The sequence below is a fragment of the Tachypleus tridentatus genome, chromosome 4, assembly GCF_004210375.1.
Source record: "Tachypleus tridentatus isolate NWPU-2018 chromosome 4, ASM421037v1, whole genome shotgun sequence".
Lineage (NCBI taxonomy): Eukaryota > Metazoa > Arthropoda > Merostomata > Xiphosura > Limulidae > Tachypleus > Tachypleus tridentatus.
This window is the reverse complement of record NC_134828.1, coordinates 35,907,666-35,923,712: the sequence shown is the minus strand read 5'-3', so window position 1 is coordinate 35,923,712 and position 16,047 is coordinate 35,907,666. Positions and strand designations below refer to the sequence as shown.

The 16,047-nt window shown below is 34.5% G+C and overlaps 1 protein-coding gene across 6 annotated transcripts in view; it reads left to right on the top strand.

Annotated features, from left to right (window-relative positions):
* The window catches only part of LOC143248835 (latrophilin Cirl-like), a 185,156-nt gene that overhangs the window by 142,760 nt on the left and 26,349 nt on the right, over nucleotides 1–16,047 (top strand). For all 6 annotated transcript variants that reach the window (XM_076497664.1, XM_076497665.1, XM_076497661.1 and 3 more), the window contains exons 3-6: nucleotides 950–1,142; nucleotides 2,525–2,631; nucleotides 11,223–11,486; nucleotides 12,828–12,977. In XM_076497664.1, the coding sequence (XP_076353779.1) occupies nucleotides 950–1,142; nucleotides 2,525–2,631; nucleotides 11,223–11,486; nucleotides 12,828–12,977 (714 nt within the window). The remainder of the gene's footprint in view (nucleotides 1–949; nucleotides 1,143–2,524; nucleotides 2,632–11,222; nucleotides 11,487–12,827; nucleotides 12,978–16,047) is intronic.

Genomic DNA, 16,047 nt, shown 5'->3' with positions numbered 1-16,047 from the left:
GGGTGTGTGTTTCTTATAGCAAAGCCACAATGGGCTATTTACTGAATCCACCGAGGGGAATCGAACCCCTTATTTTAGCGTTGCAAATCCATAGACTTACATATAAGGGAAGCAACTTTTCATGTCCTAAAATAACCTTTCATTAATAATGAATTTACCATAGATAATATATAAATAAACATGTATCGAATAAGTGTGTAGTTTCGGAATGACTTTATCTACCTTTGTGAAACTTGTGTAAAATGGAATATTTTCTATAGACGAAACAAAATATATATAAATCGTTAACACCACCATGTAACAGAGAGTTTCATGCGTGTTCTTATTTAACGTTAACAATACAAATCGTGCAGTAACATTTCTGACGACCATCCATGTATCAGTTCAACGTTTTGGTACAATACCTTTATCTAGTGGTCACGATGTCTAATCACACTATTTAAATGTGTGATTGCTGCTACTTCGAGGCACGTGACTGAATCATGAATCCTCGATAAATAACTAGTGGCATGTCAAAATATTAGAGCTAAAACTATTTTCGTAAAACCAGTGGCGTGCCAGTTTTATCACTTGCAAATATATTAAGAAGCCAAAATTAATCGAATTTTTTAATAAACTGGTCACTACAACAAATCATATCAAACGTAATAGTACTTATAGAAGTATTACTTAACTATTAAATGATACAAAACGAGTTTATTATATAGAAATCTGAAAAATGATGTTTGATCAATATAGATAGATATTTTTCAAAAGTTGGGCCCATCTCTTGGCTTCGTCTCTACGTCAAATGATTTACAAATTTGATTTCGATATTTCTATGTTAACTGTAACTCTTGCATTAAGAATGCGATATTGAGTTTTGGTTTTTGAGTATAATGTAGAGAGAGCATCGAAAACTAAACATGATCTGAGTGGTTAAAGCAATTCTGCTTTCGTTTCGTTCTAGAAAGAGCACGTTACCGCACAGCGTATGCTTGCGAAGGAAACAATTTGAAGATCGCCTGTGAGAACGAGAAGTTAATTAAGGTACTACGTGCTAATTACGGTCGTTTCAGTATTAGCATCTGCAACGACCAGGGGATTTTAGACTGGAGTGTGAAATGTGCAGCGGAAAAGTCGTACTTTGTGATTCATGAAAGGTAAGGAACTTATCATATTAAATAAATAGCTATACATATATAAACGTGTGTATGTATCTGAGGAAACTAATCTATCTGGCTCAGAGAAATGCTTAATTTTTAAAACTCCGAATTAATATTTATTTAAAATAGATATACAAAACGCATATAAGAAAATATCAGTTATCAGTTTTCTATCTTCAAATGTATTATTGAGTTTCCATAGTAACACACTATATTTTATAAAGACTACGTTAGAGTGACAAACATTCTATTTTTTTATCTCTATTTTTTGTCACCTTAATGCTTAATACACTTTTGTTCCTCCGTGGATAAGTGGTAGATATATGGACTTACAGCGCAAAAAAAACACACTCGAATTCAATTCCCCATTGCGCAGCTTTGTATTAAGAAAACAACAACTACAGTACTTTAAAGTCCCTCTATGATGTAGAGAAAACCCACTTGTAGAGAAATATATATGCAAAAACGGCTCGTTTTTGCATATATAAAGTCCCTCTGTGTTTTAAACTGTGCAACTTTTGGCGTGGTTTTTAAATTTATTAATAAAATAATCTTTTTTATCACAATAATATAAATATAGAAATATTTACGGAAAAATCTATTGTTGTAAAGTGTGAAAATTTGCTTAATACACTCACTATTATATTTGTTAACAGATAAAACCAATTATTTCCGCATTCTATTCTGAAACGTAAGTTTTACGTTTCTCCAATATTTATGTGTTTAAAACAAGTAGAAGATGATATTACATGAACTACAACTGAATCTAGAGTTTATTTTTTGTATGTACATGCATATATGGATGGAATGTTAGATGGTTTGGGATAAACTGTTATTTTTGTATTTTTCTGAAGTCTTAAACAAGCAGATATCAGGATAAACGTGAACAGTATTAATAATCGCTTTGCGTTCATTAACGACATTATTGGACACTAGCTAGTTATGTTGGTTTCTATTTTGAGTTTATAATTTGTTTTCATGTCGAATTCGCAGTTTGTCTCGTCTTTGTGTCCACTTTCCAACTACACAACAAATCTTGAATAACGCTGTTTTAAAGAAAATTAGTCCTAAAATTTACAAAAGGAAAAAAACTGAGTGAAAAAACACGTTAGCAGATGCGTATTTCCACACAACTATATTTCGTAACCAGTTAATCATTTTGGACGTTTATTATTCTATTTGTTCACTTATTTTTTTATGTTACAATATTTTATAATTTCAATACATACACTTATTCTAGTTCTTTGTGCGTGTGTTTGTTTGAACTAGTTTGTGTTATCATAATATTTTTAATTCGAAGTTTTATAGATTGTTGAGTAAAGAACTTACCATGTCAGATGAGTACTGGCTCCTTAACGAAATCGATCTTTTCCTTTCAGATGTAATCTCGTTCCCAGCTGTATAGTCAACGTCACAAGCCACACGTTCGGTGAACCTTGCCCAGGAACTTATAAATATTTAGAAGTACAATACCAGTGTATGCTAGGTTGGTTTTTCAGTGTTCTTTATTTTGTGTTTGATTTTAAGATTCAAGATACTTAAAACAATTTTAAAAACATACTTTGTTGTTGTCGTTTTTTTCTGGTACTTTTGCCGAGAACTTATACATTTTGTTTCGAGACCTTGTATTTAGTAGGTTTAGTTATTTTGTTTCGTGTTTTACTTTCATTTGTTAGAAGATTGAAAGGACAGTATTCAATTTGTGTTCTAAAACCTTTTCTCTGTTTTAGTTTTTGAAGAATGATAGATATTCACGTGTAATATTCCTTCGATACATCAAAACCTGTAATTATTATAATATAATTACACGTGCTATATACGAATACAAGTATCATATCCAAACACTGGTGTGCTTCTCGTGTGGGGCGAGGGTACATGCTTCTATTATTTTCTCATTAACGACAGTGTTCCCTCTTCATATTTCATCAGCAATAATATAAATTATAAACTGTATTAATTTAAAGCATGTATAGTAACTATCACCACCAGTCCTCACTTTTAAAATCAAAAGTGTACTTTGTATCCAAATTAACAGTTGTTATCTCATAATTTCTTCGTAATTTCTAATTGTTATTTGGCACTTTATTCATTAGTTTGGTTTGTTTGTTTTGAATTTTGCGCAAAGCTTATTTATTCATTAGCACAGTGCACCTGAACCAAGGGTTTACAATTGAAAGGCTTAGTCTTAACAGCTCTGACTCAGTTGTTTCTTATATAATTTTTTATTGATATTCAACAATGGTCAGTCACCAGTAACTTTATTTTCATTGCTATAACAGTAGTTAAATGCAGCTTTTAACTGGTTCGAAAACACAACAAAAATATGACATTAAATCCAAATACACAATGTTTCATTGCATCTGCAGTATTTTTGACAATATTTTTAGGAACTCCGTTTTGACACAGATGTAATAACATTTGGTTTGACCGGAGTCACGTTTGGATAATTGTAATGACGTGATAAGCTTGTATTAGTTTTGTCTTTGCTTTCAATTTCGTTGTGCATATTTCTGACGTAATTATTTTGAACCTATTGTTAAATATTTTGAAGTAATTTATATTATTTGATGTTGTGCCCAGAAAAAAAAGACTACATTGTCCTGGCGTTCAATCAGATATTTAATAACATTTAACTATGAACTACCTAGAAACTCATTATATTCGTGTTTCAAGCACTGGACAACAAATTATGGAAAAACGAAAACAATTAACGAGTAAACATTGTTTCTGTATTATTAAGTAGTGTTGCTACACGAGGCATGAATAAATACAAACCAAGTGGTTTAGTTTTGTCAACCTGCTTTTAAATAAATAAACAAATGTAGGTAATAAAACCAATTAACATATCATAGGCCTCTGTTCTTTTGTACGTAGGTTGTGGGTAAATCATTGTTCTGGAACACCTGAGAAACGATAGATTTTTTAACTAACATTGTGTGAAATTAACAATTCGTAAACGTTTCTAAATCTACGGTATGAAATGCATTTTAAATTTATATGTTTTAACATTTTTTTGTTATTATTTGTCGTCAAACATTAAGGTTCTGTCTTAAATACGTAATGGTTATGTCAATGTTTCGAGTTTTAAACTCTTAAGTTCTCTAGGAATGTTTGAGCGGCGGTTATATATGAAAATAAACATATTTATGTATTCTCTAGGAATGTCTAAACAGTGTTTTATATATCAAAAGAAATGCATTTGTCTCTATGGACATTTAAATACATTTTGGATTTTTAAATAGATATACTTTCAAAAATGTTTTAACAATGTTCTGTCTTCAACGAATTATTTTAACATGTTCCTATATTAGATTTTCATACATCCTTTAGCGATTACTGAACGGTATTATATCCTTAACACATTAATATTTATCATATGATTTAGAGTTTTAATATGAGTTATAGGTTTTATAGAGGGTCTGAACAGAGTTCTTCTCCAATGGATTATCTTTATGGCAGAATTTGGGGTTTAAAATTGTTATTCACACACAGTTATACGTATTACTATATAAACAAACAGGTGAAATACTTCATCCAGTTGAAGTGAAGCAGTAGCTAATTGTTTATGATATTCGTTTGTCGGTTAAAGATTGAGTACAATCATAAAATGTGAAGTAATTTTGTCTTTTACATTTTAATGCAGCAAAATACTGATAATAGCTTAGCCTAGATCAGGTATCGGTTAATAATATATTCAATGACATATGAATCACAATACTGTTCATTCAGAAATGGTAATAAAAGACTCCGATATGAAATATTTGTACGTCTATGTTTTAATATAATATTAGGAAGAAACTATTTTACTGAGGATAACGATAAATCGTTAGACTTTTTTCCCCACGAATATTCGAAGTATATCTCTACAATATCCGAAGAATATTCCGACTACAAAGAACGTTTATTTGAAATCCTTTGTTCTATTTTCAAACATTTATCGGAAAAGCTTTTATCTTTTTTCATAGTCAAATGTGGCCTAGTTGGCTGCAGATGGAAAGTTTCTTTGTTTTTGGAATTTCGTGCAAAGCTACACGAGGGCTATCTGCACTGGCCGTTCCTAATTTAACAGTGTAATACTAAATAGAATCCAGCTAGTCATCACCACCCACCACGAACTCTTGGGCTATTCTTTTACCAACGAATAGTAGGATTGATTGTTACATTATAACGCCCCCACGGCTGAAAGGACGAGCATGTTTGGTTGACGAGATTCTAACCCGCGAACCTTAGTTTATGAGTCGAGCGACTTAATCACCTAGCCATGCCCAGCCAAATGGAAGGTACAAATATTCAAATCATGCTGTCTCTGAATAAACTTCTCACTTTTAGCTGTCGACGCTTTATAAAATTGCTCATTATTTATACTATTTAAAGAATTGAATATAGTCTTGGCGTTGGAGGGAGCTACTGTCTGGTTGTTTACCTTCTCTTTGGTCAGTAGTTTAAAGTTAGCAATGGTCACTGCTTTAGTTATAAAACAATTCGTAGTTTGGGTTGTATCTTTGTAATTATAGACAAATATTTAAAGCAAGAGAACACAAAATATTTTTAAAAATTCTTCCATACAATTTTGGGAGTAATATGGCTTCTCATTCTCCCCCAACCCACTCACCACACAGTGGGTATTGCTTGATACACTACTGCACTAAGAATATCTGACCTGTCTGCTCAGCTCACTTGCGCATGAGGTGCCTTCTTTTCACGTTGAAAAATTCCAGTCCTTCTCGTGCATTTGCTCGTTTAAATCATCGACTTTCGCCCGACTTGCTGTAAACTATAGATAAATGCAGGAAACAAAGTTGAGAGAACAACACTGGTTGTAATCCAAAACAGTATGAATTAATTTTGCTTCGAATTATTCATATTTTCTCTCTCACACGTTAATTTACCCTTTTGAAAATTGTACAAGTCGAGTATTTGCGTAATATATTTATCTCTGGCAATGCCCACCACACAAAACCCAGTTTCTGGCGTTGTAAACTTGCAGACTTACCGCCAAGCCATTAAGAGGCTTAAAAAATAGTGCATCTATGCAGGTACACAAGTTATTTATTTCTACACGCTTCAAAAAACGATAGGGGAAATAAATCTATGTTTTAAATAAGTTATGAAACACTAAAATCACCTGATATCAGGTTGTATAGCAAGTCAGATTTATTTATATTTTTTCATGTATGGTTATAATCACCACTGCGGAGTTTGTAAGATTTAACCGTATAACTTAACTTCACAAAATCGTCTACTTACTCTGGACCAACAAAACGGGTTCAAACAGTTTTAATTTCTAGTCAAAATACGTAAATTAAACTTCGAATTATTAACACCCATTAATGCTGGTATTTATCGAAGAAATTATCGATTTCTAGAAATTTATTTATGACAGGACTCGATAATTTTTTTGCTTTAAAATACAAACCGGTATGGACTAGTTTACAATAACGCGTATAAAACTATCTTAGTCTAACTGCCATATTTCGTGATAGTTGCTACCCTAAAAAGGACCAATGCTTTATAACTACCTGCTATATAAGTAATTTGACTTGTAAAATACCCAGAATTTCTTGTCCTCGTCGTAATCTACGGGTGTCGAGTTCGAATTCCCGTCGCACAAAACATGCTCGCCCTTTCAGCCGTGGGGGCGTTAGAATATTACGGTCAATTCCACTATTCGTTGGTAAAAAAGTATCCCAAGAGTTGGCGGTGAGTGGTGATGACTAACTGCCTTCCCTCTAGTCTTACACTACTAAATTAGGGACGGCTAGCGCAGATAGCCCCTGTGTAGCTTTGCGCGAAATTAAAAAAAGCAAACAAACAAACAAACAAATTCTTGTCGTCGTTGCGCTGATTCTGAAGTTAGAAAAGCTGAGGTGACCTATTTTATAGTGGGTTCGCAATGCCAGGACCTACAATATACCAAGAAGCTACGGACGGTAGATGACGCCTGTTGCCTGTAGACTCAAAAACATGAGTCACGCAATTCAGAAATGCACTCCGTGGGTGAAAGGTTCGTTTTAATGATAATGATAGCACATTTATTATCGTTAAACTTGCGTGACCACTGGCATAATTTAAGTCTCTCTTATGCATGGAAGGTGTAGATTGTGCAAAACACTCTGAGAAAACTTGCTATCAGGTAATGGAACTTCATTATTTAATTTAGGGCTTTACTTTGGTTGCACAACCGTGCCGTATCTTCACGGTGACACTCATGCCTTTTTGAAATATTCGGTGATAAACAGGTATATTAACCCGATTTGATTTTTTTCGGTTTTCTTTCTTGAATATTTTGTACAAAGCAGTATAAGTTATTAAATTATAACTGGATCAAGAAAAAGAGTCATAAAAACACTCCCCCCTCACCCCAACCAGTTCGTTTGGTTCTGGTTGAACTATGCGGCGTTTCCTTATGTGTAAGTATACGTTTTTAATTTACCAAACTATGATCGCAATACTAATTTTTTTGTTTCAAACCAGATGTGAGATTTTTTTTTTTTTTAGAGCCGCAAATCGCAACTCGTTTTACTGTAGGATGGCCACGTGATCTGGATCTAAAGTTATTCCTATAGCACTTTGACTAAACGTCAGCCATTCTAGTTCATTTGGGTCTTATAAAATAATTACGGCTAACGGACGAGCAGGATTTCTAAACTAATACAAAATTATTTTTGAGTTCAAGCCGTACTATCACAAGTATCCATGACTAAATCAATGACAAATTATAAAATTAAAAAATTATCCTTTTTCGTTCTTTAAATTTTCTGGTAAAAAGAGAGACAAAAGTATGAAATTGTTTATTGAAAACCATCAACGCTTTGGGCAGAGTAACAAAGTGCTACTGGATCAAAGTTTCGGTGAATCATTATTTCCACACTTTTACGTTTATTCTAAAGTCGTTTAGTAACGTGTTCAGGCCCGCCCTAGCCAGATGGTTAAAGCACTCGACTCGTAATCTGAGGGTCGCGGCCTAGAATCACCGTCAGACCAAATATGCTTGCCCTTTCAGCCGTAGGGGCGTTATTATGTTACGATCAATCCAACTATTCGTTGGTAAAAGTGTAGCCCAAGAGTTATCGGTGGATGGTGATTACTAGTTACCTTCCGTCTAGTCTTACACTGCTGAATTAGGGACGGCTAGCGCAGATAGCCCTCGTGTAGTGTTGCACGAAATGCAAAACAAAAACAAAAAAAAATTAGTAACGTGTTCACTGATTGATAACCAAAGAGAGAGCTACTGACTTTACCTTTCAATGAATCACAATTTACATTTCACTTAAGGGTGAAATATGGAGTTGGGGGTGGGGTTGTGACAAGGCTGTTGTAAAGTATTATGAGGCTAAATACATCATTGACCTTCACGAATTCCAAAGTGAAACAGACTAGAAATAGGCACCAGTTAGTGCAATCATGTAAATATTAATAAAATAACTATATATTTTCTGCTGATATTTTAGTATGGTCTTGTTCATGTAATCGTCATACAACAGTAAGTTCGTGTTGGTCTTTTGTATGATTGTAATAGCACTTACTTTTAATGATATAAACAAACAGTGATAATTCAAGTGATTTGGTTTGTTTCGAATTTCGTATAAAGCTAAACGAGGACTATCTGCACTAGCCGTCCTTAATTTAGGACTGTAAGACTAGAGGGAAAACAGCTAGTCATCACCACCCACCGCCAACTCTTCGTTTACTCTCTTACCAACAAATAGTAGGATTGACCGTCTCACTATAACGCCCACACGGCTGAAAGGGCGATCATGTTTGGCATGACGGGGATTCGAACCCTCGACCCTCAGATAAGGAGTCGAGTTTCTTAACAACCTGGCCATGCCGGGCCATAATTAAAGAAGGAACAAACACTCACAATTAATCTTCATTCAGATTATAGTATAATACTTTTTACTAATGGTAGAGTCTACATATTACATCATATTAAGCAATTTTATGTCTTTTACTTTTAACAACGCTCACTGAAAAGGTCTGAGAAAACAATCGAGTAGTTTATGTGGTTTAACATCATGGATCCACAAACAACTTGGCGCAGAAATAACTTAGAAAAAATGTTTTGGAATTGTGGATCATATCGGTATTTCCAAGGTTATCAAAGGAAACTTTTGCTGTCAAAGTTTTTCGTGCTTATTTAAAGCTCTCTAAATATCCGTAGTGGCTGAAATGGCTATTGTAAGAAAACTAATTCGGAAATGGATTAGTGTTGTGGGCTTATTTCTTCTGGTGGAATTTTATAACAAGTATTTTGTTTGGACATTTGACAATGTTGACCATTGCCCAGCGCTCACTGTTATGTTCAAATTGATTTCCTCTTTTATAAAATACATTTTTTAAATAGCAGAGATTTGAAATTTTATTATTAATATCATTAAAGGACGCTCTAAGTTCTTTTTTAACTTAATGATATTTGATTCACCATTGAAATAATTTATTATTTAAGTATTCGCTGAAGAAAATAACAGATGAGACTAAAGTGCTTTTCAGGTGCTCATTGCCCAGTGACATCCACGTGGATGTCAATTCCCTGACAAATACATAAATATAGTCTGTGTAATGAAACTTCATTTGTTCTAAACTGTGAAAACAAGTTGTTGTTGTTTCATTGTTATTTTGCGCAAAGTTACTCGAGTGCCATCTGCGCGACCCAAGTGATAGACGAGAGCTATCTGCATTTGCCGTCCCTAATTGTGAAATGATATACAATACGGATTGTAGCTAGTAAACTAAAAATAACGACGAATTAGACAAAATAGAACAATACTTCTTCAACATCAATAAGTTTCCTCCACAAACCGTAGAAAACATTATACACACACACACACCTAGACAAAAAGCAAAATCAACTAACAAAAGTAAATATATCACACGAATTAAATAATCACGAAACCATATACTGCTACATACAATATATTCTCGACATCAGCAGAAAAATAACCAACATTTGGCAAAAACTAGTAACAAAATATGATATTCCACTTAATACCAAATTTATTCAAAAACCAGGCACAAAACTGAGGTCTATACTACGTAAAAACTACACTGACAAACACAACATCAACATTATTTATAAAATACAATGTGATAACTGCCACGACTTCTAAAGACCCGGCATGGCCAAGTATGTTAAGGCGTGCGACTTGTAATCTCAGGGTCGCGAGTTCGCATCCCCGTCGCGCCAAACATGCTCGCCCTTTCAGCCGTGGAGGCGTTATAATGTGACGATCAATCCCACTATTCGTTGGTAAAAGAGTAGCCCAAGAGTTGGCGGTGGGTGGTGCTGACTAGCTGCCTTCCCTCTAGTTTTACACTGCTAAATTAGTGCATCTAGCGTAGATAGCCCTCAAGTACCTTTGTGCGAAATTCAAAAACAACCAAAACAACCAGCCACGACTTCTATATTGGAGAAACAATTAAAAAAATGGAAACCAGATTCAAAGGACACAAAATGTCACAATCGCACGTTTTCGAACACTGCAAATCAAATAAACACAACATAACCATAGAAAACACCCAAATACTAAATAAAGACACAAACATAAACAAACGCAAAATTGAAGAAGCCTTACTTATACAGTATCTCAAGCCCAAAATAAACCAATACAAAGGAACACCTTTATACCTACATTAATAAATATAATCAAACATCTAAACCCGCCCTCTACATTTCTACACTCAGTTACACAACCCCCTTCAAACATGTGGTCAGCGATCGGTCAGTTACCTCTTTCTTTGTGAACCTGACGATGACCGAAGAAGGTCGAAACGTTGTTCGCTCCTCTACATAAAAATTTTCTGAACCCAAACCAGCCGTTTTTACATATATATATATATATAACGTTATAATATCATAATGGCTGAAAAGGACCTATTAAAAATAGCATTTTTATATGATAACAGTGTCTCTAACCACTCTAAGATATATATACTGCAGTAACTGCTGATTAAGTGACTTGGCGATTATTTACTGGTCTGCAAGGTTTGATTTCCGATATTTGAAAAATAATCATTTTCGTATTAAATAAACAAACTTAAGTTATAATTAATTATGTGGTATCTCATGTTTTCCAGAATTTACTCCACCGTCATCTACGATATTATCAACAACATCATCAACAACCACCAGACCACCAATAATAATACCTCCAACAAGACCTAAAACAACAACAACGACGACGACGACCCCATTGACAACTACAACAACAAGCACAACAACGACGACGACGACAAAACGTCCAACGACTAGAACAACTTCATCCACATCTTCTTTCAAACATTCATCTTCAAGCTCATCTTCTTTCGAATATGATAAAACCTTTACTCGATTTCAACCAGGTGGGTGTTCAGGTTGGAGTGTCGTCCAAGAAAATAAATTAGTCAGTAACCAGTTGTGATGGGTAGCTTGGTCAATAGAAAATGTAAAGAGAATCTATATTTATTGAGATAAATATAGTACATTTAAGAGTCTCTAATGTTATTATTTCGTCATGCTAGTTTCCAGAAGTCCCGGCATGGCCAGGTGAGTTAAGGCATTCGACTCGTTATCTGAGGGTCGCGGGTTCGAATCCCGGTCGCACCAAACATGCTCGCCCTTTCAACTATGGGGACGTTATAATGTGACGGTCAATCCCACTATTTGTTTATAAAAGAGTAGCCCAAAGGTTGGCTGTGGTTGGTGATGACTAGCTGTCTTCCCTCTAGTCTTACACTGCTAAATTAGAGACGGCTAGTGCAGATAGCTTTCGAGTAGCTTTGCGCGAAATTCAAAAACAAACAAACAATCCAGAAAGTGTCGCTTATATATTTGGCTCTCGGTAAACTTCATTCGGCGCCTTAATATCGAACCATACTGCACTGCCCCCTACATACATGTTATACATCTCTCATTTTAGCTTAAATTAAAACAACCTTAGAAGTTATTTTTATGTCATTATTTATAAATTGTAGTACATAAAAGGTGAACCATAGATACGTTTAAGCATATCTACAAACATTTTTCATTAGTAAATAAACGATAGATTATATGTGTACAATCTTGTAAACTACTTACTTAAAAGATTCCTGTTTGAATGTGTATTACTATCAAAATCCTTAAGCTATCCAATAACGTCCAATCAGTCGGTATCTTCAGAAGATTATTTGTGTGTATTTAATTTTTCCTGTAATAACGAAGAGCTGAAGTGATAATAAGCAACAACGTAATTTGAGTCAGAGTTGTCGTTTCACAAAAGGGGGAGGGACAAATAAGATTGAACTCGCGTACCTTCTTCCCAATTTAGGCTGGGGTGGAGGCTACGATACGGTGTATTTTGCGTATATGGTTCCGGACTGACTAGAAATGTCTTACATAAACTGTCAATTGAGATATTCTTCTCAACCTTGTAGGAGCAACCACCCCCTATCGGTTCCCCAAATAACACCTCTGATTTAAACAATTCTTTTTAATATTTTTATTTTCTATTAGTTCTTTTATAGAGCTCTTCTCTTATTTCTGTCATCTTTATGTTTGAAACAAACAAATCAGTTCTGCGTACAATATCTTGTCGTGTAAGGTAAAAAAACAACATCGAAGAAAAAGATGCAAATAATAAAACACATTTTATTTATTTATTTCAATTGGTTAAAGGTGTAGCATCTTGAGTTGTAAGCTATTGATTGTGTATTTATTTAATATAGAAACCATAACACTATATCAAAGTCCGTCACCACCGCCAGCAGTATATAATACTGCACAGTACTGTCCACCGGCCATCTTGAGACGCATTCATTGGAACTGGACAAGAGAAGGACAAATAGCTATCGAAAAATGTCCCGATGGTTCAATGGGTATGTTTGTTTTATATTTTTATTATATTTTTGTTTTTACCATTTTATTCTCGATTCAGGCTTGTTAATTAGGCTAGGGCGCTTGATTCGCAATCTCAGGGTTGAGGATGGGTTCAAACCCCCGTCCCACCAAACATGCTTGCCCTTTCAGCCGTGAAACCGTTATAATGTAACGATCAATCCCACTATTCGTTCATAAAAGAGTAGCCCATGAGTTGGCGGTGAGTAGTAATGACTAACTGTCTTTCAATGCTAAATTGGAAATGGCTAGCGCAGATAGCTCTCGTGTAGTTTTGCGCGAACTTCAGAATAAACTAAGCCTATTCTACATAATTGTTTTAGATATTTCTGTTATTCCACCTCGATCATTACTTTTTTGTGGCAGTAGATATCTGACTAAAACTTTTTTTTTTTTTACAAGTGGTGTTCTTTTGTGTATTTTATTTTTTGAGAATACGCGAATATATATAAATTATTTAAATTCATGAGTAACGAAAATCTATGTTAGGGCATGAAAAGTTGCTTCCCTTATATCTAGTTTTGAGAAACGCAAAAACACTCGTAAAATCTGCAAAACACAAAACGGGAAACCGCATTTTTCCATGTATCTTCCCATGGACTCAGTAAAACCTCCATACTAAACTTGATCAAGATCCGTCGACAGGGTTCGAAGTAGTAGTCAAAAACGTCCATAAAACTGCAAAATGTAAACCTGAAAATTGATATGTACTCTTGCATAGGCCTAATATACATTCATACCAATTTTGGCGAAGATCATCCCCACTCTGAGAAATAGTTAATGGAGAGCTTATTTGTTTTAAAGTTAAGTACAAAGCTATACTTTGTACCTATGCTCTGCCCACCATAGGTATCGAAACCCTGTTTCTAGCGATGTAAGTTAGCAAGCATACCGCTGTGCAACTGGGGGACATAAATGGAGAAACAACAAACAATACTAATATATTTAAATATATGTATGTCTGTGTGCAATATAAAGAAACAAAGTGTCTGTGAATTTTTGAAGTTATAGAAGATGGTGACTTATTTAAAGTCGTAAACTGACTAAATAGTTTTAAGTTCCACTAATCCAACACAAAGTTACTTAAAACTAGATTATTGAAGGAATTTGTTCGTCTTGATAAATAAAAGTGGCTTTGATAACTGATTAGATTTACAATTACATAGAAATGATTTTAATTTTCAACAACTGGTGTTGGTGCTAAAGTTGAAAATGAGGTAAAAAATCAACTAAGGAAGCAGGTGTTTGTGAAAATACGTTGTAATTTAGGCTTAGTGTCTTTAGGGGACAGGAAGCGCGAGGCTCTTCCCGCATTGAACACGGGAAATAAAACGTACAAATTCATACTTAGTGATTCTTGTGCTGTTGAAACGAGGTTATCCAACCTCTTAATATCAATGTATCGACTACATTTCATGTTGTGCTGGATCTTTAAACACATTACAATAGCTTTTTTTTTTTATTTCAATAAACTTAGGCCTAAGGTCACATAAAAACTTGGGCGTTCTTGGATGAACGTAGTTGTGTAAATTTCACTCACGCCTCTCTTGTATGGTTATTGTTACTAATTATGTCGTTACAGCACCAAAACCTTTTCAAATGTGCATGTCCGCTGGGTTTATTGTCTGCACATGAAACTGTTTAATAATATTTTTACACATATTTATACATGGTAAAAATGTCTTCGAAGATATAGTTTTGGATAAACAAATAGTGATTTCAATTAAAATCAGATTAACTTGTTTTATTATTGTTATTTAAGCGCAAAGCTACGCACAATTGTTTATCTGCGCTATGTCCACAGCAAGGACTCGGCCCCTTGATCTCAGCTTTTTAAGTCTGGAAATTTACCGCAGACCGACTAGACGACGTCAGATTAACGCCTAGACCCGTTTTCCAGAAAATCGATTATTGTACTCTAAATAGAATAGTATTATTAAAATGTAAATGAATATTTTTCTTAACAATTTACAGTTATATTCTGTAGCCATATCATAGTCTCTTCCTTCATTAGGAAATGTTTTAACCATGAATAATTCAGTGATACGAGTTAATTCTGGCTTTATATATCGCAAAGTGCAACCGTATTTTAGTGAATTTTTGTTGTTGTTGGTTTTTTTTTGGAATTTCGCGCAAAGCTACACGAGGGCTATCTGCGCTAGCCGTACCTAATTTAGCAGTGTAAGACTAGAGGGAAGGCAGCTAGTCATCACCACCCACCGCCAACTGTTGGGCTACTATTTTACTAACGAATAGTGAGATTGACCGTTACATTATAACGCCCCTCCTGTTGAAAGGACGAGCATGTTTCGTGCGACGGGAATTCGAACCCGCGACCCTCAGACTAAGAATCGAACGCCTTAACCCACCTGGCCATGCCGGACCTATTTTAATAAAGAAGCATAGTATTGTTTTTTTCCAATGTTTTAGGGACTGTTTGTAGCATTTATATTCTAAGGCAGAAGCAAAATACGGTGGTATATAGGAGGTTGTATTTACCACTCCAAAGAAGACAGCCTCCCACTGGGACAGTGGTAAGTCTTCGGATTTACAACGTTAAAATCAGAGATTCGATTCCCCTCAATGGACACAGCAGAGAGCCCAGTATGGCTTTGCTCTAAGTGAAAAAACAAACATAACCAAGGAAGACAAATATTCATACTTAATCAAATATGTAATTATGGAGGTGTTTAAAGAATTATTTTAACACCCGATTCCTACGCTATCCAGTCTAAAATTTCTCTGGAGTCACATTGTTAGAAACCGGGTTACGATACCCGTGGTGGTCAGAGCACAGATAGTCCATTGTGCTTATTTACAAAGAAGAACCATTTTCAGTCATCTGAAACTAGGTCATCTGTAAACTACACAATACCATCTATACTCGAACTTAAGTTATATATTTATCACTAGTTTTAAGCATTCTTATTAGTGCCATCCTTATTCTTAAATTGTATGATTCTTCGGTAGATTTACTTGAAAAATGTTAATAAAAAGTCAAAATATGTGCAATATAAATTAAACATTGTATCAGTAATGTAAAATAGTTTT